This window comes from Gigantopelta aegis, chromosome 1, assembly GCF_016097555.1.
Source record: "Gigantopelta aegis isolate Gae_Host chromosome 1, Gae_host_genome, whole genome shotgun sequence".
In the NCBI taxonomy this organism is placed as follows: domain Eukaryota; kingdom Metazoa; phylum Mollusca; class Gastropoda; order Neomphalida; family Peltospiridae; genus Gigantopelta; species Gigantopelta aegis.
The window spans coordinates 19,608,594-19,631,613 of record NC_054699.1 but is presented as its reverse complement, the minus strand read 5'-3'; the positions used below and the strand labels follow the sequence as shown (position 1 = coordinate 19,631,613).

General features: G+C 37.2%; 1 protein-coding gene across 5 annotated transcripts; it reads right to left on the bottom strand.

The window, feature by feature from the left end:
- Positions 1-21,947, bottom strand: LOC121371667 (thymidylate kinase-like). Of its 5 annotated transcripts, none has more exons than XM_041497742.1 (6): positions 21,842-21,947; positions 21,360-21,541; positions 20,761-20,869; positions 19,775-19,865; positions 2,226-2,420; positions 1-214 (listed from the first exon to the last, which is right to left on the bottom strand). In XM_041497742.1, exons 1-6 carry the CDS (start codon positions 21,859-21,861, stop codon positions 59-61), a joined length of 753 nt encoding a protein of 250 aa, XP_041353676.1. In that variant the 5' UTR covers positions 21,862-21,947; the 3' UTR covers positions 1-58. The 5 variants fall into 5 exon arrangements, with proteins under 5 accessions (XP_041353676.1, XP_041353668.1, XP_041353702.1 ...); XM_041497734.1 differs by having other exon boundaries at positions 21,818-21,942; XM_041497768.1 differs by having other exon boundaries at positions 21,828-21,846.
- Between the last annotated feature and the right edge of the window lie 1,073 nt (positions 21,948-23,020).

Genomic DNA, 23,020 nt, shown 5'->3' with positions numbered 1-23,020 from the left:
CGTGCTACATAATGATTTTATTTTGGTACAATTTCACTTGATGATTTTTGGTCTTTCCTCATGCTATTTCACCCTTGCATAATGATTTCAATGGCTTTCTCTTCTTCTCCCACAGTGTTTCAAGTGGCCTATGTTTCGATTTGTCGATCAACCGTTTTGTAATGTTGTAAATTTGAGAGTGCACTTCATCTACTGACCTGTCTGCATCTATTACCTGAACAAAAAGAAAACAAGAATATATATATAAACTGAACTTGATAATGTCTGACGTTCATGGAAGTATGAAGCATAAAACTGCTTTATACACTGTGTGAACTGTGTAGTGAAAAGACATTCATACAGAATTCCAAGTGAATAAAATTGTTATTAATACAAAGTCAGGGCTCGAAACGGCCTGTGGCCAGGTCGCCAAATGCGACCAAAGCCCTGTTTGGGAGACTTAAATACTAAAAAATAATGGCATTAGTTGCCCAAATAATATTATTTGGGCACTCTTCTATGAGCTACTATTAATAATTGTATAACATCTATTTATTCCACATTAAAATCTTGCTCGTGGGTCACAAAACTGAACGTATCAGCTTACCATAATTTACCAACATTCATTTATATTATAAACATTGATATTGTAGACCGAATGCAGTCATTGTGATCCAGTTCATACCCATTCGGAACATATCGGCAGAATACACGATCAAATCTGAACATTCCAAATGCCGTCTTTATTTTTTCATTATCTATTTCGTGGGGTTCCGATTTCTGTTGAGAGGGGTTTTTTAATCTCGTTTTAATTGAGGTTTTTAATTGGCCAGTTAATTTGGTGTCTACTGAACTGACTTACAAGATGAATTGTTACCATGCCAGTGATTTGAAAAAAAAAGAGAAAACATTCGGGATTGTGCCGAGGGTATACGAAATGATTCGGGTGAATTACGAAGTATGCTGGAAATAATTTCAATATAACATTTTATATAATATTTGTTTCAAGACGAAAAAAACCCAAACGTGATGTAATAGCCATAAAATCTGTTTATACTAGTATATAATCCAGAGTTTATTACTGCACTTTTCCTCCTATTTTTTTATCTTGAAATAGACCAACAAGTTCGCCTATTGCATAGTCTCGCTCGATATTTTTAGAATTTGTATGCTCCCGAAGAACGCTATAAAAGGCAAAGTGTAATTGGTCGATTTTTAAATTGTTATTTATAGATGAAATGTCACATGGACATGGGAGTCAAGGCAATGCTGTTAGATCTACTGGCAGACCAGTAGAGCTAATTTTAATCGGATTGAAATAACAATTCATTTCAGGAGGGCAGGATCGAACCACCTTGGTGGATTCATTCAACTGATTGGATCTTTTCTCTTTCCAACCACTGCACCACAACTGGTCAAAGAAGGATGTGGTATATCACAAAATTCACATGCTATTCCGTCTGTGGGAAAGTGCATATAAAAGATTCCTTGCTGTGCTAGGAAAATGTAGCTGGTTTCCTCTGTAGACTACCAGTCAGAATTACCAAATGTTTGACATCCAATAGCCGATGATTAATTATTTGATGTGTGCTCTAGTGGTGTCGTTAAACAAAACAAACTTTAAACTTTCTTCAGGAAATTAATACACGGAATAAATGGAATCCCCATTCGGTTCGGCGTTATCCGTCAGTAATTGAATGAGGAAATTCTCACATTTTAAAAATATGTTAATACAAATGCTTTTAAACAATAAATAGCCATTACTAATTCAACATTAACAGCTTTTATTAATCTGAAATAAAGAAAATAGTTGAAACGATTTCTTTTGTTTTCCAAGCATTACCAAAAATAAAAAAAAGAGTTCAAAATTGATTCATACAGTTATGTATGTCGTGTTTTTTTAAGTCACATAATATATGGAATAACTGCTGATTTCTGCAATTTTTGCAGTTGAATAGACAATTTGACGAAATATTTCGCTCACCCTGGATTCAGTTTGGTAACATACCTCCCTTGAATCATCCATCTTCCTGAGTGTCTCAAAGTTTTGTAACATACTACACACACTTATCTCACTTGAATCTTCCATATTCCTGAGCTTCTCAAAGTTTGGTAACATATCACACTTACCTCCCACGAATCATCCATTTTGCTGAGCTTCTCGAAGTTTTTAACATCAGACACTTACCACCCACGAATCATCCATTTTGCTGAGCTTCTCAAGTTTTGTAATATCACACACTTACCTCCCACGAATCATCCATTTTGCTGAGCTTCTCAAAGTTTTGTGCAACCAGCTTCTGAAACGCCACAGTCTCATATCTCTCGTCGCCAAAGTCGCCTCGTTTTGAGGCGGCCTCTGAGCTGAGAGTGAGATACAGGACCGTGTCTGGTCGCGGGAGACCGATATCCGCCTGACAACACCAGTCTATTGTGAAACCCTGCATGAAGAAAGGAAAGCAGTGTTTAAAAATAGAAGAAATGTTTTATTTTAAAGGAAAGCAGTGTGTAAAAATAGTTTTATTTAACAGCAGTCTATTGAGAAATCCTGCACAAAGAAAGGAAAGCAGTGTCTAAAAATAGTTTTATTAAACAGCAGTCTATTGTGAAACCCTGCACGAAGAAAGGAAAGCAGTGTGTAAAAATAGTTTTATTAAACAGCAGTCTATTGTGAAACCCTGCAGGAAAAAAGGAAAGCAGTGTCTAAAAATAGTTTTATTAAACAGCAGTCTATTGTGAAACCCTGCACGAAGAAAGGAAAGCACTGTCTAAACATAGTTTTATTAAACAGCAGTCTATTGTGAAACCCTGCAGGAAAAAAGGAAAGCAGTGTCTAAAAATAGTTTTATTAAACAGCAGTCTATTGTGAAACCCTGCACAAAGAAAGGAAAGCAGTGTCTAAAAATAGTTTTATTTAACAGCAGTCTATTGTGAAACCCTGCAGGAAAAAAGGAAAGCAGTGTCTAAAAATAGTTTTATTAAACAGCAGTCTATTGTGAAACCCTGCACAAAGAAAGGAAAGCAGTGTCTAAAAATAGTTTTATTTAACAGCAGTCTATTGTGAAACCCTGCAGGAAAAAAGGAAAGCAGTGTCTAAAAATAGTTTTATTAAACAGCAGTCTATTGTGAAACCCTGCACAAAGAAAGGAAAGCAGTGTCTAAAAATAGTTTTATTAAACAGCAGTCTATTGTGAAACCCTGCACAAAGAAAGGAAAGCAATGTCTAAAAATAGTTTTATTAAACAGCAGTCTATTGTGAAACCCTGCACAAAGAAAGGAAAGCAGTGTCTAAAAATAGTTTTATTAAACAGCAGTCTATTGTGAAACCCTGCACAAAGAAAGGAAAGCAGTGTCTAAAAATAGTTTTATTAAACAGCAGTCTATTGTGAAACCCTGCACAAAGAAAGGAAAGCAGTGTCTAAAAATAGTTTTATTAAACAGCAGTCTATTGTGAAACCCTGCACAAAGAAAGGAAAGCAGTGTCCAAAAATAGTTTTATTAAACAGCAGTCTATTGTGAAACCCTGCACGAAGAAAGGAAAGCAGTGTCTAAAAATAGTTTTATTAAACAGCAGTCTATTGTGAAACCCTGCACGAAGAAAGGAAAGCAGTGTGTAAAAATAGTTTTATTAAACAGCAGTCTATTGTGAAACCCTGCAGGAAAAAAGGAAAGCAATGTCTAAAAATAGTTTTATTAAACAGCAGTCTATTGTGAAACCCTGCACAAAGAAAGGAAAGCAATGTCTAAAAATAGTTTTATTAAACAGCAGTCTATTGTGAAACCCTGCACAAAGAAAGGAAAGCAGTGTCTAAAAATAGTTTTATTAAACAGCAGTCTATTGTGAAACCCTGCACAAAGAAAGGAAAGCAATGTCTAAAAATAGTTTTATTAAACAGCAGTCTATTGTGAAACCCTGCACAAAGAAAGGAAAGCAGTGTCTAAAAATAGTTTTATTAAACAGCAGTCTATTGTGAAACCCTGCACAAAGAAAGGAAAGCAGTGTCTAAAAATAGTTTTATTAAACAGCAGTCTATTGTGAAACCCTGCAGGAAAAAAGGAAAGCAGTGTCTAAAAATAGTTTTATTAAACAGCAGTCTATTGTGAAACCCTGCACGAAGAAAGGAAAGCAATGTCTAAAAATTGTTTTATTAAACAGCAGTCTATTGTGAAACCCTGCAGGAAAAAAGGAAAGCAGTGTCTAAAAATAGTTTTATTAAACAGCAGTCTATTGTGAAACCCTGCACGAAGAAAGGAAAGCAGTGTGTAAAAATAGTTTTATTAAACAGCAGTCTATTGTGAAACCCTGCAGGAAAAAAGGAAAGCAGTGTCTAAAAATAGTTTTATTAAACAGCAGTCTATTGTGAAACCCTGCACAAAGAAAGGAAAGCAGTGTCTAAAAATAGTTTTATTAAACAGCAGTCTATTGTGAAACCCTGCACAAAGAAAGGAAAGCAATGTCTAAAAATAGTTTTATTAAACAGCAGTCTATTGTGAAACCCTGCACAAAGAAAGGAAAGCAGTGTCTAAAAATAGTTTTATTAAACAGCAGTCTATTGTGAAACCCTGCACAAAGAAAGGAAAGCAGTGTCTAAAAATAGTTTTATTAAACAGCAGTCTATTGTGAAACCCTGCACAAAGAAAGGAAAGCAATGTCTAAAAATAGTTTTATTAAACAGCAGTCTATTGTGAAACCCTGCAGGAAAAAAGGAAAGCAGTGTCTAAAAATAGTTTTATTAAACAGCAGTCTATTGTGAAACCCTGCACGAAGAAAGGAAAGCAGTGTGTAAAAATAGTTTTATTTAACAGCAGTCTATTGTGAAACCCTGCACAAAGAAAGGAAAGCAGTGTGTAAAAATAGTTTTATTTAACACCAGTCTATTGTGAAACCCTGCACAAAGAAAGGAAAGCAGTGTCTAAAAATAGTTTTATTTAACACCAGTCTATTGTGAAACCCTGCACAAAGAAAGGAAAGCAGTGTCTAAAAATAGTTTTATTTAACAGCAGTCTATTGTGAAACCCTGCACAAAGAAAGGAAAGCAGTGTCTAAAAATAGTTTTATTTAACAGCAGTCTATTGTGAAACCCTGCACGAAGAAAGGAAAGCAGTGTCTAAAAATAGTTTTATTTAACAGCAGTCTATTGTGAAACCCTGCACGAAGAAAGGAAATCAGTGTCTAAAAATAGTTTTATTTAACAGCAGTCTATTGTGAAACTCTGCACGAAGAAAGGAAATCAGTGTCTAAAAATAGTTTTATTTAACAGCAGTCTATTGTGAAACTGCACGAAGAAAGGAAATCAGTGTCTAAAAATAGTTTTATTTAACAGCAGTCTATTGTGAAACCCTGCAAGAAGGAAAGCAGTGTCTAAAAATGGTTTTATTTAACAGCAGTCTATTGTGAAACCCTGCAGGAAAAAAGGAAAGCAGTGTCTAAAAATAGTTTTATTAAACAGCAGTCTATTGTCAAACCCTGCACAAAGAAAGGAAAGCAATGTCTAAAAATAGTTTTATTAAACAGCAGTCTATTGTGAAACCCTGCACGAAGAAAGGAAAGCAGTGTGTAAAAATAGTTTTATTTAACAGCAGTCTATTGTGAAACCCTGCACGAAGAAAGGAAAGCAGTGTATAAAAATAGTTTTATTTAACAGGAGTCTATTGTGAAACCCTGCACAAAGAAAGGAAAGCAGTGTCTAAAAATGGTTTTATTTAACAGCAGTCTATTGTGAAACCCTGCACGAAGAAAGGAAAGCAGTGTCTAAAAATGGTTTTATTTAACACCAGTCTATTGTGAAACCCTGCAAGAAGGAAAGCAGTGTCTAAAAATGGTTTTATTTAACACCAGTCTATTGTGAAACCCTGCAAGAAGGAAAGCAGTGTCTAAAAATGGTTTTATTTAACACCAGTCTATTGTGAAACCCTGCAAGAAGGAAAGCAGTGTCTAAAAATTGTTTTATTTAACAGCAGTCTATTGTGAAACCCTGCAAGAAGGAAAGCAGTGTCTAAAAATAGTTTTATTTAACAGCAGTCTATTGTGAAACCCTGCAAGAAGGAAAGCAGTGTCTAAAAATAGTTTTATTAAACAGCAGTCTATTGTGAAACCCTGCACAAAGAAAGGAAAGCAATGTCTAAAAATAGTTTTATTAAACAGCAGGCTATTGTGAAACCCTGCAGGAAAAAAGGAAAGCAGTGTCTAAAAATAGTTTTATTAAACAGCAGTCTATTGTGAAACCCTGCACGAAGAAAGGAAAGCAGTGTGTAAAAATAGTTTTATTTAACAGCAGTCTATTGTGAAACCCTGCACAAAGAAAGGAAAGCAATGTCTAAAAATAGTTTTATTTAACACCAGTCTATTGTGAAACCCTGCACAAAGAAAGGAAAGCAGTGTCTAAAAATAGTTTTATTAAACAGCAGTCTATTGTGAAACCCTGCACGAAGAAAGGAAAGCAGTGTGTAAAAATAGTTTTATTTAACAGCAGTCTATTGTGAAACCCTGCACGAAGAAAGGAAAGCAGTGTCTAAAAATAGTTTTATTTAACAGCAGTCTATTGTGAAACCCTGCACAAAGAAAGGAAAGCACTGTCTAAAAATAGTTTTATTTAACAGCAGTCTATTGTGAAACCCTGCACGAAGAAAGGAAAGCAGTGTCTAAAAATAGTTTTATTTAACAGCAGTCTATTGTGAAACCCTGCACAAAGAAAGGAAAGCAATGTCTAAAAATTGTTTTATTTAACAGCAGTCTATTGTGAAACTCTGCACGAAGAAAGGAAATCAGTGTCTAAAAATAGTTTTATTTAACAGCAGTCTATTGTGAAACCCTGCACGAAGAAAGGAAATCAGTGTCTAAAAATTGTTTTATTTAACAGCAGTCTATTGTGAAACTCTGCAAGAAGAAAGGAAATCAGTGTCTAAAAATAGTTTTATTTAACAGCAGTCTATTGTGAAACTCTGCACGAAGAAAGGAAATCAGTGTCTAAAAATAGTTTTATTTAACAGCAGTCTATTGTGAAACTGCACGAAGAAAGGAAATCAGTGTCTAAAAATAGTTTTATTTAACAGCAGTCTATTGTGAAACTCTGCACGAAGAAAGGAAATCAGTGTCTAAAAATAGTTTTATTTAACAGCAGTCTATTGTGAAACCCTGCAAGAAGGAAAGCAGTGTCTAAAAATGGTTTTATTTAACAGCAGTCTATTGTGAAACCCTGCAGGAAAAAAGGAAAGCAGTGTCTAAAAATAGTTTTATTAAACAGCAGTCTATTGTGAAACCCTGCACGAAGAAAGGAAAGCAGTGTCTAAAAATAGTTTTATTTAACAGCAGTCTATTGTGAAACCCTGCACGAAGAAAGGAAAGCAGTGTCTAAAAATAGTTTTATTTAACAGCAGTCTATTGTGAAACCCTGCACAAAGAAAGGAAAGCAGTGTCTAAAAATGGTTTTATTTAACAGCAGTCTATTGTGAAACCCTGCACGAAGAAAGGAAAGCAGTGTCTAAAAATGGTTTTATTTAACAGCAGTCTATTGTGAAACCCTGCAAGAAGGAAAGCAGTGTCTAAAAATGGTTTTATTTAACAGCAGTCTATTGTGAAACCCTGCAAGAAGGAAAGCAGTGTCTAAAAATGGTTTTATTTAACACCAGTCTATTGTGAAACCCTGCAAGAAGGAAAGCAGTGTCTAAAAATAGTTTTATTTAACAGCAGTCTATTGTGAAACCCTGCAAGAAGGAAAGCAGTGTCTAAAAATTGTTTTATTTAACACCAGTCTATTGTGAAACCCTGCACAAAGAAAGGAAAGCAGTGTCTAAAAATAGTTTTATTTAACAGCAGTCTATTGTGAAACCCTGCACGAAGAAAGGAAAGCAGTGTCTAAAAATAGTTTTATTTAACAGCAGTCTATTGTGAAACCCTGCACAAAGAAAGGAAAGCAATGTCTAAAAATAGTTTTATTTAACAGCAGTCTATTGTGAAACCCTGCACGAAGAAAGGAAAGCAGTGTCTAAAAATAGTTTTATTTAACAGCAGTCTATTGTGAAACCCTGCACAAAGAAAGGAAAGCAATGTCTAAAAATTGTTTTATTTAACAGCAGTCTATTGTGAAACCCTGCACGAAGAAAGGAAAGCAGTGTCTAAAAATAGTTTTATTTAACAGCAGTCTATTGTGAAACCCTGCACAAAGAAAGGAAAGCAATGTCTAAAAATTGTTTTATTTAACAGCAGTCTATTGTGAAACCCTGCACGAAGAAAGGAAAGCAGTGTCTAAAAATAGTTTTATTTAACAGCAGTCTATTGTGAAACCCTGCACGAAGAAAGGAAAGCAGTGTCTAAAAATAGTTTTATTTAACAGCAGTCTATTGTGAAACCCTGCACGAAGAAAGGAAAGCAGTGTCTAAAAATAGTTTTATTTAACAGCAGTCTATTGTGAAACCCTGCAAGAAGGAAAGCAGTGTCTAAAAATGGTTTTATTTAACAGCAGTCTATTGTGAAACCCTGCAGGAAAAAAGGAAAGCAGTGTCTAAAAATAGTTTTATTTAACAGCAGTCTATTGTGAAACCCTGCACAAAGAAAGGAAAGCAATGTCTAAAAATAGTTTTATTTAACAGCAGTCTATTGTGAAACCCTGCACGAAGAAAGGAAAGCAGTGTGTAAAAATAGTTTTATTTAACAGCAGTCTATTGTGAAACCCTGCACGAAGAAAGGAAAGCAGTGTATAAAAATAGTTTTATTTAACAACAGTCTATTGTGAAACCCTGCACAAAGAAAGGAAAGCAGTGTCTAAAAATGGTTTTATTTAACAGCAGTCTATTGTGAAACCCTGCACGAAGAAAGGAAAGCAGTGTCTAAAAATGGTTTTATTTAACAGCAGTCTATTGTGAAACCCTGCAAGAAGGAAAGCAGTGTCTAAAAATGGTTTTATTTAACAGCAGTCTATTGTGAAACCCTGCGAAAGAAGGAAAGCAGTGTCTAAAAATGGTTTTATTTAACACCAGTCTATTGTGAAACCCTGCAAGAAGGAAAGCAGTGTCTAAAAATTGTTTTATTTAACAGCAGTCTATTGTGAAACCCTGCAAGAAGGAAAGCAGTGTCTAAAAATAGTTTTATTTAACACCAGTCTATTGTGAAACCCTGCAAGAAGGAAAGCAGTGTCTAAAAATAGTTTTATTAAACAGCAGTCTATTGTGAAACCCTGCACAAAGAAAGGAAAGCAGTGTCTAAAAATGGTTTTATTTAACAGCAGTCTATTGTGAAACCCTGCAGGAAAAAGGAAAGCAGTGTCTAAAAATAGTTTTATTTAACAGCAGTCTATTGTGAAACCCTGCAAGAAGGAAAGCAGTGTCTAAAAATTGTTTTATTTAACAGCAGTCTATTGTGAAACCCTGCACCAAGAAAGGAAAGCAGTGTCTAAAAATAGTTTTATTTAACAGCAGTCTATTGTGAAACCCTGCAAGAAAGGAAAGCAGTGTCTAAAAATAGTTTTATTTAACAGCAGTCTATTGTGAAACCCTGCAAGAAGGAAAGCAGTGTCTAAAAATAGTTTTATTTAACAGCAGTCTATTGTGAAACCCTGCAAGAAGGAAAGCAGTGTCTAAAAATAGTTTTATTTAACAGCAGTCTATTGTGAAACCCTGCACAAGAAAGGAAAGCAGTGTCTAAAAATAGTTTTATTTAACAGCAGTCTATTGTGAAACCCTGCACGAAAAAGGAAAGCAGTGTCTAAAAATAGTTTTATTTAACAGCAGTCTATTGTGAAACCCTGCAAGAAGGAAAGCAGTGTCTAAAAATAGTTTTATTTAACAGCAGTCTATTGTGAAACCCTGCAAGAAGGAAAGCAGTGTCTAAAAATGGTTTTATTTAACAGCAGTCTATTGTGAAACCCTGCAAGAAGGAAAGCAGTGTCTAAAAATGGTTTTATTTAACAGCAGTCTATTGTGAAACCCTGCAAGAAGGAAAGCAGTGTCTAAAAATGGTTTTATTTAACAGCAGTCTATTGTGAAACCCTGCAAGAAGGAAAGCAGTGTCTAAAAATGGTTTTATTTAACAGCAGTCTATTGTGAAACCCTGCAAGAAGGAAAGCAGTGTCTAAAAATGGTTTTATTTAACACCAGTCTATTGTGAAACCCTGCACGAAGAAAGGAAAGCAGTGTCTAAAAATGGTTTTATTTAACAGCAGTCTATTGTGAAACCCTGCAAGAAGGAAAGCAGTGTCTAAAAATAGTTTTATTTAACACCAGTCTATTGTGAAACCCTGCAAGAAGGAAAGCAGTGTCTAAAAATTGTTTTATTTAACACCAGTCTATTGTGAAACCCTGCACCAAGAAAGGAAAGCAGTGTCTAAAAATTGTTTTATTTAACAGCAGTCTATTGTGAAACCCTGCAAGAAGGAAAGCAGTGTCTAAAAATAGTTTTATTTAACACCAGTCTATTGTGAAACCCTGCAAGAAGGAAAGCAGTGTCTAAAAATAGTTTTATTTAACAGCAGTCTATTGAGAAACCCTGCACGAAAAAAGGAAAGCAGTGTCTAAAAATGGTTTTATTTAACACCAGTCTATTGTGAAACCCTGCAAGAAGGAAAGCAGTGTCTAAAAATAGTTTTATTTAACAGCAGTCTATTGTGAAACCCTGCAAGAAGGAAAGCAGTGTCTAAAAATGGTTTTATTTAACACCAGTCTATTGTGAAACCCTGCAAGAAGGAAAGCAGTGTCTAAAAATTGTTTTATTTAACAGCAGTCTATTGTGAAACCCTGCAAGAAGGAAAGCAGTGTCTAAAAATGGTTTTATTTAACACCAGTCTATTGTGAAACCCTGCAAGAAGGAAAGCAGTGTCTAAAAATGGTTTTATTTAACACCAGTCTATTGTGAAACCCTGCACCAAGAAAGGAAAGCAGTGTCTAAAAATGGTTTTATTTAACAGCAGTCTATTGTGAAACCCTGCACGAAGAAAGGAAAGCAGTGTTTAAAATATTTCTACTTAACAGCATTAAAGCAGGCTCGTCCTGTCCAATGCCAAATTAGCCAATTGCTAATATTTATTTTTAAAACCCCAGCTGCATTTAGCCTTTGTCTAATAAAATATTCCTTAAATTAACCATATTTTTAAAATGTTCAAGAAAATCCTTCAATTTAAAAGTTGTTGCAGTGCGAGCGTTGCTCATTAATTAATCATTGGCTAGTGGATATCACACATTTGATAATTCTAACTTAAAATCTTCAGAGGAAACCCATTACATTTTTCAGTTATTAACGAGCAGTCTTCACCAGGAAAGGCGAGTGATCACTCCCGCTCGCCTCCACACTCGCCTGGAAGGTTTTAGGAGAGTGGCAAAATGATCGCCTCTCACTAAAATATTTAATGCATTTTATTTGACACATCATGTGATTGCTCGCCTAGAACAATTTCAGGAGTCAGCTCGCCTTGATTTTGCTGGTGGCGAGGACTGAACGAGGGTCGGTATATTTGATGTGTTTCTGATCGTACTACATGTAGCAGCCCACACTCAGGGTTAGCTCTGCAAACTTACTCAAGACGGTCCCTTTAACCTTCTGACTACTGCAGGCAAACTCAAGACGGTCCCTTTAACCCTCTGACTACTGCAGGCAAACTCAAGACGGTCCCTTTAACCTTCTGATTACTGCAGGCAAACTCAAGACGGTCCCTTTAACCCTCTGACTACTGCAGGCAAACTCAAGACGGTCCCTTTAACCCTCTGACTACTGCAGGCAAACTCAAGACGGTCCCTTTAACCCTCTGACTACTGCAGGCAAACTCAAGACTGTCCCTTTAACCCTCTGACTACTGCAGGCAAACTCAAGACTGTCCCTTTAACCCTCTGACTACTGCAGGCAAACTCAAGACTGTCCCTTTAACCTTCTGACTACTGCAGGCAAACTCAAGACGGTCCCTTTAACCTTCTGACTACTGCAGGCAAACTCAAGACTGTCCCTTTAACCCTCTGACTACTGCAGGCAAACTCAAGACGGTCCCTTTAACCCTCTGACTACTGCAGACAAACTCAAGACGGTCCCTTTAACCCTCTGACTACTGCAGACAAACTCAAGACGGTCCCTTTAACCCTCTGACTACTGCAGGCAAACTCAAGACTGTCCCTTTAACACTCTGACTACTGCAGGCAAACTCAAGACGGTCCCTTTAACCCTCTGACTACTGCAGGCAAACTCAAGACGGTCCCTTTAACCCTCTGACTACTGCAGGCAAACTCAAGACGGTCCCTTTAACACTCTGACTGCTGCAGGCAAACTCAAGACGGTCCCTTTAACACTCTGACTGCTGCAGGCAAAATCAAGACGGTCCCTTTAACCCTCTGACTTCTGCAGGCAAACTCAAGACGGTCCCTTTAACCCTCTGACTACTGCAGGCAAACTCAAGACGGTCCCTTTAACCTTCTGACTACTGCAGGCAAACTCAAGACGGTCCCTTTAACTACTGCAGGCAAACTCTAGACGGTCCCTTTAACCTTCTGACTACTGCAGGCAAACTCAAGACGGTCCCTTTAACCTTCTGACTACTGCAGGCAAACTCTAGACGGTCCCTTTAACCCTCTGACTACTGCAGGCAAACTCAAGACTGTCCCTTTAACCTTCTGACTACTGCAGGCAAACTCAAGACTGTCCCTTTAACCTTCTGACTACTGCAGGCAAACTCAAGACGGTCCCTTTAACCTTCTGACTACTGCAGGCAAACTCTAGACGGTCCCTTTAACCCTCTGACTACTGCAGGCAAACTCAAGACTGTCCCTTTAACCCTCTGACTACTGCAGGCAAACTCAAGACGGTCCCTTTAACCCTCTGACTACTGCAGGCAAACTCAAGACGGTCCCTTTAACCCTCTGACTACTGCAGGCAAACTCAAGACGGTCCCTTTAACACTCTGACTACTGCAGGCAAACTCAAGACGGTCCCTTTAACCCTCTGACTTCTGCAGGCAAACTCAAGACTGTCCCTTTAACCCTCTGACTACTGCAGGCAAACTCAAGACGGTCCCTTTAACCCTCTGACTACTGCAGGCAAACTCAAGACGGCCCCTTTAACCCTCTGACTACTGTAGGCAAACTCAAGACGGTCCCTTTAACCCTCTGACTACTGCAGGCAAACTCAAGACGGTCCCTTTAACCCTCTGACTACTGCAGGCAAACTCTAGACGGCCCCTTTAACCCTCTGACTACTGCAGGCAAACTCTAGACGGTCCCTTTAACCCTCTGACTACTGCAGGCAAACTCAAGACGGTCCCTTTAACCCTCTGACTACTGCAGGCAAACTCAAGACGGCCCCTTTAACCCTCTGACTACTGTAGGCAAACTCAAGACGGTCCCTTTAACCCTCTGACTACTGCAGGCAAACTCAAGACGGTCCCTTTAACCCTCTGACTACTGCAGGCAAACTCAAGACGGCCCCTTTAACCCTCTGACTACTGCAGGCAAACTCAAGACGTTCCCTTTAACCCTCTGACTACTGTAGGCAAACTCAAGACGGTCCCTTTAACCTTCTGACTCAGGGGTTCAAAAATCCCATCGCCCGACGCCCGTTCCAAGTGGAATTTTCATGCCGGGCAAGTAATAATGTTAACTGCATATGCCCGATGACAAGTGACTAATGTAACACCTAAAACCATTTAAAATTTTGTTACAAGTCTCAGTAAAACCTTTGGAAAGAGTTCCGATCGTCCTAATATTTACATAGCTCATAGAAAAACTAACCCTCACCCTAAATGCTGGAACGATCGGAACTCTTTCCAATGCGTTAACACACCAACACGGAAAACAATGTGTTGAAATGTTCGATAACAACTTTAGAGTTATTCCCCTTTTACTACCGACTAAGATCGGTAATTTCCGCCACTGAACGTTCGACTGAATTCGTACAAGTAATCAGTTTGATGATCTTCAAACTCTGAAATAGCGTCCAATACGCTTTACAGCTTATATAAAATTAAAGTTTATATGCCTTGTGTGCGCAATAAAAATGTTTAATCCTTGCAAACATTATATATGGGTGGGGTACAGTTTAAAATTATCATATTCAAATTAAATTAGACGTTAACGCGGTTCCGGAATCGGCTTTTTGCAAATGAACGGGGGCGTAAAGCAAGTTTATAATTTCCGAGTTCACTTGAACAAAGCATAAATATTATGAACTGTATTCTTGTAAAAGTTGCAAGATATTTTAGTTTAGATATAATAAACCTTGTAGCAGAACATGCTTAACGTTTTTTCAGTACATGAATATATTAGTTTTTTTCTGCTTTATTGATAGTTTCTAACAAATAAATTGTGCTCAATAAATTAAAAATACAAGGCTGCAATCTATGTACACCCTCTCCCCTGCTGTTGTTTACCAAGCCTGCACTATTTAAAAACATTTGCAGAGTAACATAGCTCATGTTTACTTTGAGCTCAACAACAGCTGTTTGTGAGACATTTCTCAGCTATGAATAGGGTAAAAACATCCCAGAGAAGTGTTTTGGGGGCAGACACAATGTTAAATAATATACTCACAATAATGACACATGGGCCAAAATCCCTTTTTGTTTTTGAACCAATGCCAGCCATAAAAGAATGGCTCGCAAGAGGAAAGGGATCTCACCACAGCCTCGGCCATACAAAACGTGGCCACTAAGACATACATCGACACAATAATTATATTTAGATGAACAAGTGGACACTACCGAACAAATAACAAAGTTTAAATCAACAAATGGACACTATTTAAAAAATAAGGTTCAAATCAACAAATAGAGAAAACGGTGGCTACTACTGGACAGACATACATTTAGTACTTCCTGGGTAAGTGTAAGTGTTGTGACCTACTGGCCAAATTCTTTATTTGTTTAATTGAACCAATTACCTTCAAGATTATTACATTACTAAGCATTGTATTAAAAGAACTGGTAACCTTAAGTATGGGCAAGTGGGAAAATATATGGGGCAAGTGATTGGCACTTGCCCTGCGGCAAGTAATTTTTTTGAAAATTTTTGAACCCCTGTGACTACTGCAGGCAAGATATCTTAAAGGAAACATGTCACGTAAACCATATTTGGCACCAACCATGTACAATTAATTATAAATTGAATCACCTAAAAAAAAAAAATTATACAAAATTAATTACTTAAAATATCTCCATAAAAGAACCCCAGATACGAGCTCTTAGTGGAAATTGCCGATCTTTAATGAGCAGGGCAATCACGAGGTCCGTGACGTCAGAGACGCGTCGCTTGATCTGAAGCCTTACACTTAAAAGCATTAGTCCGTACCACTCATAAAGAAGCTAAGACTTGCACAGCTTACCAAAACAATGAGTGTTCGTTCGCAAAACGTTTTGCCGTATCAATATGAGCTGTTAGTAAATGAAGAAAGACACACATTTACTTACAACAGTGATACTGAAGAAAAAACGGATAGCGAGTCGGAGGGTGGAGAAACTGATGGTGCCAGACCAGACCGGTCGACCAATTTACAGCCCGGAGCCCGAAAGTAACCCGGAGACAAAACCAAAACTCGGATGCTAATGCCGAGGTGTATACTGTTCATATTTAGCATAAAGATACACCTCGATATGATGTATTTAAATATGTAAAAAATATAAATGTAGGACAAACATTTTTTTTTTTTTTTTTTTTTTTTTTAGAAAATATCGCATTTTTTATGTTCGGGCTGTACATAATGAAATCTGTATGCACAGTGTAAACAAACGCTCTAATTTACGACAAGGCGCTTCACTTTCATTAACCTGGCTTATAAAACAACATAAATGACTTGAGAGTATAATCAACTTTTAAACTAAATATATTTCTATTTGCATCAATAGAACGAAATGGGGTTATAGTATTTTTCTCTCATAAAAAGTAGCATATTATTAGGCCTATTGGTAGGGTGCGTTAGAGTAAAAACGACCACTCACGATACCCAAGTGATAATTTTCTTTTCTTTGGTACTACGTAATTGGTCAGTTTTGTAATTTTAGATGGGAAAGTCTACTTAATCAAGGGTTTTACAGCATTATTTACAGTAATGAAGCAGGGCGGCTGATAATGTCCATTAACATTGTACTATAGTCGCGACAGGTTACGCCACAATACCCTGTGATCTTAAAAAAACTGGCACGTATTTTGTACGTATATCTAGACCGTGGTAATCACTTACCTGGTCGATACCCTACAATATACACCTGCCAATCAGGAATCACATGTGCAGGCCACGGAAAGAAAGGACCAATTAACTAAAACAACACTCCGATTCTCAAGTCAGCCCGTGGATGAAACATAATAGTTATTTCGACACCGACAGTAGTGGTTTATTTTGTATTGAACTTCGTGTTGCTTTGGGGCTTCGGGCGATGAGGAACGTTTTTGTGACGTATTCCGCCCGAAGATTAAAAACATTATTTAAAATTATTATTGTTTTCTACACGTTTTTTAAAAAGATATTTAAATACATCGTACTGAGATGTACCCTCATGCCAAATCCCATGTTTGTATATGCCATATTTAATTACTTGTTGACGTTTCCTTCTTCGGACGGTGAATACAGATTTTGTTATGTAGGCCTACAGCCCTAACATGAAAAATCTTCTTTTTTTTCCAAAAAAATAAATAAATAAAAAATTCTACAGTTTTGTTTTAACATATATAAATACATCATGCTGAGGTGTATCTTTGTGCCAAATATGTACAATGTACACCTCGGCATTCGCAACCAAGTACTGTTTTTGTAACCAGGTAACGTTCGGGCTCCGGGCTGTAAATAAGCTGACACCAAAGTACTATGCGGTGTTGGTGTCCAATCTTTTCTTTTGCGATAAAATACACGCGTCTTTCTTCGGATACAATCCTTTGGAAAACCATAAAAAGACAATCCCGATCGTTTAAACTGTTTATTTTTACACCCAAAGGCCGCGCAGTACGGCACTGTTGGACTGAAAAGATCGTAAGCCCCTTACTCCATATATAAAGAGTTAACAACAATGGAAGAGTACAGCGGCTCTGACGTCACTTCCCTTTTTTTCCGAACGCTCACGAAGAAATATGCATAAATCGTACTTTGATACTGATTAGCGTAATTTCTTCATTTTAAGTTAACTACACGTATTTTATTGTTATAAAGTTATTTGTATATTATTTTTATATCATTTTTCTTTTAAAATGAGCTATAATATGGTCTCGTGTCATGTTTCCTTTAACATACTGTACACTGTATACTGTGTACAGTGCATTCCCCAATTCATATTTCCCGTCGTTTTGCACACAACACTCACCGGAAAGACTTGTATAAGGCGTATCATAAAATATTGTTTGTTTCCGGTTACCCGACCGATCCTAAAACGTTTTTTGTATATCCAAAAATGTTTTTTTAATATAACAACGACTTCCACGAAAACATTCCAAAACTATCACAAGCACTAATTTGGTGTCATTTAGGGGATAACCCTACTGTGTTTTCCGATTTGCAGACGTATATCGGTGGTTTTACTGTCGCAAATTTAGTTTTATTGGCGACCCATTAGCCACGAAATGTTTTCTTCTAACAATTGATTGATGGAGTTACTTCCCTTCAAATTGAAGTTCGGTAACTTTCGTGAGATATCGGGCGAAGAGTCGGAAAATTGTTTTCACGAATATATGCGATCTTTTCCGATTTACTCTACATCTAGCGTAGCGAGGTGTTCCGATTAATAATAATAATAACTATGTTTAATGATTTACTCCAGCGACAAACTGGCCGTGTAGAAATTTAGTGACCTTCTGATAAACTAGAGGAGGGAATGTTTAGCGTATTACTTATGGAGTTTACTGCCAAATCAAATGATTAAATATGTCAGTAAGATCTCGATGTGTTTCGTGTTTGATGTCCAATAGCCGATGATATTAAAGATAAAAATCAATGTGCTCTAGTGGCGTCGTTAAATAAAACAAACTCTACTTTTCAACATTCGTTTGAGCATCCTGAGCATTTGTACTGCATTTCTATTCATTGGACCAATTGATTGCTTCAAACCAAGTGTGTACTTTAATACTTGATGCATACAGAATAAAACTAACATTGCAAATTATAAAATTGGTAAGTCTACCATTTCTTAGATACACTAGGAAAGATAATATTCATAACATTTTTTTTTAAATGTTATTGTTGGACAGATTAATATAGAACCCTTCTTTTCAGTTTTCCATTAAAAGAAATTGTTATAACTTATTTACTGGTTTCTATCCAATTAAGGTTCAACCAAGTCTGTCCTGGACCAGTACAGACGTTAAGTGTTAGTATGAGAGTAAACTTTCTGCCTACTATTAAACAGCAAGGGGTCTTTTGTATGTACTCTCCCACAGATAGGTTAGCACCATGTTGCCCTCAAAATCAAAATGCATTGCCTTTTATAAATTTATAAGTTGCCCATGTAAAAAGAAGCCTTTAAACACACCTATGTGGATAGTACTACATATTTCCTTTTTTTTAATTAAGTTATGAAATAGATATAGAAAATAAAATGGCCATAAGGTTTTTGTCCTTTTGAAAATTGTATAATGGAAAAAAAAAACCTTATATTTAAAACTGCACATAAAATATGCCCACAAAACGTCACTTTACCATGCCGTACTTCATTTCTAGGGAAAACACTGCGATGAATGGTATTGTTGGTTTGCATAATGCATTTCTATACATGCAGAGGTTATTTTGGATACCGGTAATCAACACCTTTAATACCGGCCTCGGTGGCGTCGTGGCAGGCCATCAGTCTACAGGCTGGTAGGTACTGGGTTCGGATCCCAGTCGAGGCATGGGATTTTTAATCTAGATACCGACTCCAAACCCTGAGTGAGTGCTCCGCAAGGCTCAATGGGTAGGTGTAAACCACTTGCACCGACCAGTGATCCATAACTGGTTCAACAAAGGCCATGGTTTGTGCTATCCTGCCTGTGGGAAGCGAAAATAAAAGATCCCTTGCTGCTAATCGGAAGAGTAGCCCATGTAGTGGCGACAGCGGGTTTCCTCTCAAAATCTGTGTGTTCCTTAACCATATGTCTAACGCCATATAACCGTAAATAAAATGTGTTGAGTGCGTCATTAAATAAAACATTTCTTTCTTTCAACATCTTTATTTAATATCCATAAATAAAATTATTTTCCAAAATAAAATGTTTTTCCTACCTACCTACCCTATATTTTTCCAGCATGTAATAGGAAACAAGTAAAAAAAAAAAGTTTGGCCTAACAAGAAACAGAAGTTAACCTAGCTTCCTGTATCTTTAGGTTTTCTTTTTGGGGGAAAATAACTTGTAAAATTTAGTTGAAAAAGTGGTTTTCAACAAATATTTTCGCTTGACAACAATGGCCGGCACGTCATGGTCATTTTCAGGGATCGATAGGTGATTGTAACAGCTAACTTGATACTAAATTTGATCGTTTTACCAACAACGAAATCATCAAATATTGCGATATGAATCTTTTTTTTTTTTTAAATAATCTTGTCAGAAAACCACTGTTATCGGGAGTAATAGACAAATACTAGACAGCTGGACACAAATGTCGGTAAGTAAATGCGACTTTTTCGATTTTTTTTGCCTAATTTTAGTCAACATTAACTGATCTAAAATATCATAAAAATTATAAAAACCCACAAAAATAATACATACCGATTCAAATATGAACTTTATTTTATGTATTTATAAATTATTTAAGTATTAATTATTAATTAATAAATATGTGAGTAAAAATTATAAACTTGTACCCACTCAACATGGTTTTTGTCAAAAATTAATCCAGCAGTCTAAAGGTTAATGACATAGCATAATAGTTAATCACCTTTTTTGCTGCAGTGAATGCTACTCCAGAGAAGGCGTATCTGTCGACAATCAGGGTAGTGCCGCTGTCTAAAATCTTCTTCATCTTTGGTCTACAAAATAAAAATAATAGAGCTGTCAGTAACACGGATTCAAAGAATCATACACTTTGCCATCAATCTATTGTCTTGACACAGACCACCTTTTCAGAACTAATTAAAAAAATTGTTTTTGGCCACTGATAAAAATGCTCCACCTACATGGCAATTTAAGCCTGCTTACAGCAAATTTAAACCAGTAAGTTAAATTACAACAGATATAAAAACAAAAAATTATCCAAGGCTAGCTCTGGGTAAGCAAAACATTTTGCCAAATTATCTAAAAAAAAGAAAGAAGCAAAACCCAGAGTTATTTTCCAACAAATCAATTATTACTTGCAATTTTTTTGCCAAATTAAAATAAAATTCTCCAGTTGTTATTGAAATTCACAATTGGCGAATTTAGCGAGTGGCAGGGCTAGATCTATTATCACTTCAACAAATGGCAATTATTTTTATCCCAGGGGCGAGACGAGACGTAGCCCAATTGTACAGCACTCACTCGATGCGCGGTCGGTCTAGGATCGATCCCTGTCGGTGGGCCAATTGGGCTATTTCTCGTTCCAGCCAGTGCTCCACAACTGGTGTAACAAAGGCTGTGGTATGTACTACCTTGTCTGTGGGATGGTGCATATAAAAGATCCCTTGCTGCTAATCGAAAAGAGTAGCCCATGAAGTGGCGACAGCGGGTTTGCTCTCTCAATATCTGTGTGGTCCTTAACCATATGTCTGACGCCATATAACCGTAAATAAAATGTGTTGAGTGCGTCATTAAATAAAACATTTCTGTCTTTTTTTTTTTTTTATCCCTCAGGTGAACTCTACAGACGAGCTAAATCCAACCCATTAAAAACTGCCGGGCTTCTTCATGAAATTCCATAATGGCAACACCAAAAAAAATCAAACTGACACACTCTCCCATCTATTTGCAGAAAACAGAAGATGAACAGCATGGTCCTCCAGCTCAGTCTTGTTACCAAGGTAACAGTTGATCATTTGTCCAATCGTTGTTGTTCGGTCTGAAAAAAAAGAAATCATTAATATTTAGCTAACAGTAGCCTAACACTAGCTGAAAAGATATCTGCCTGTTACCCCCAATATATATTGATACATACATGTATAGACGGAAACCCCACCCTAACCCTAAACAATATGGGGGCAACAGTCAGATATTTGTGAGAGATGCATGAACGAAACAATAATTCTCACAATCTTCTGAGGCCTGGAGAAGTTAGGTTTACCAATAATCCTTTTTCCTTGGGGCAGGACGTAGCCCAGTGGTAAAGTGCTCTCTTGATACGCGGTCAAGGATCAAACCCCATTGGGGGGGGGGCACACATTGGGCTATTTTTTGTTACAGCCAGTGCACCACAACTAATATATCAAACTCTGTGGTGTGAACTATCCTGTCTGTGCTCGTGCTGAGTATGATGTCGTTAAACAAAAGTTGAAAAACGTTTTTAACCCCTTCTATTTTGTCATTAAAAAAGTAGGCCCATCAGTTAATACCTGGAAACTTAATCAACTCTGATGGAATCCCTTCACTTTGGAGTCTCTTCAGTAGTTTCTGACATTGTGTCGTCTTCCCACTTCTGTCACATCCTTCAAACACAATCAACGCTCCTCTCGATGTAGCCATTGTAGATAGTTTGCGCCAAAAAATTTGAAGCCGGCCCGGAAAGGCAATACCACTTTTAAAAAATATATATATATATTTTTATTATTTTATTTTCGTATTACACATACTTTGGTACAATATATACAGATTCAATTTCAAATGTAAAAATAATAATTCGACTACCCCCCTCCCCCCACCCCAGGTTAGGCAACCAAAACAGCGAGGCCTGGGTTCCAACCTGGGTAGGCCTACCCTTTTTACGAGACCAGCGCTCAACCAAATAAGAAAGTACCACTAGCTACTACCACTAGCATCATATTGTAACCAATAATACTACATATATATGTACACGACATAACTTGTCTTTATGTACGCATAAATTGCTCGAGTCATTATCTCCGTAATTGTCCGTAACTAAGAATCCATGACGTTTCGCCCTCAGTCAGTTCGTCCCTAGTTTGACCTGTTCGCCCCATACCAGTTCGCCCAAGTCGATTCGCCCCCAACTATATGTCAGTTCGCTCCCAACTTTCAGTCAGTTCGCCCCCAACTCCCAATTATTTGTTACTTTTAAACAATTATTGATTTGTGTATGTTTCTTTTCTTAGCGTGATTTTCTAGTCCAGTCGTTCGTCATTCCTAAGCATTGTTATCATGAGTTGTCATCGTGGCATAAATAGCAAGCTGTAGTCGTCCTTCTTTTGGTTAAAATCGCAGAACGTTTTTGGTGACCGCTGACGTTGTAGTTTGTTGTATTTGTCCGCAGAAAGAACCGGTGCCAGCAGTATATTAATATATTTAAATTACCAGCTAGGATGTGTACCATCTTCTTATCGTGGGACCGACCATGGGTTTCGGTTTCAATACGATAGGTTCTCTTTGACTACACACGAAAAAGGCTGTTTACCATCCATGTATGAAGAACCTGCGACATGGCACACCTGACTCAGAATTAAACATTGATGACATTCATAATAACTCTGTTTATTCCGGATTACGAAAGTAAAATTCCGCGTGATCTGAAAATGTAAATCATACTTGCATCAAAGTTCGATGACGGCCGAACTGCGCATCTAAAAATGCACATGAGAGTGCGCGAACTCGTTTTAAAATAAGGTATGGTTGCACTAGAGGAAGCTCGGCACCCACAGATGGGTCCAGACCACACATTCACATCGACACAGTGGTATATGGGGGCGAACTGGTATCTTTGTGGGGGCGAACTGGTTATGCACATGGGGGCGGACTGACTGGGGGTGAACTGACTGGGGCGAACTGGCTTGGGGCGAAACGTCTGGTACCCCGTAACTCATGACGCCTTTCGTTGGTTTGGCTTGGTGGTGTTCCTCCGATATATTCGGAGCACTGCAGCAAAAAAGTTAATCAATATCGAGCACCTGTTACAAGCCTTAAGCATAGTGGCAGTAGTAGTGGAATCCATACATACAAACATCACTGCATTAATATCAGGGTGGTACTTTAAGCAGGGGGTTATTAACTATGACCAGCACATTTAGTGAACATGAATTCAATATAAGTGCATTAGAAATTT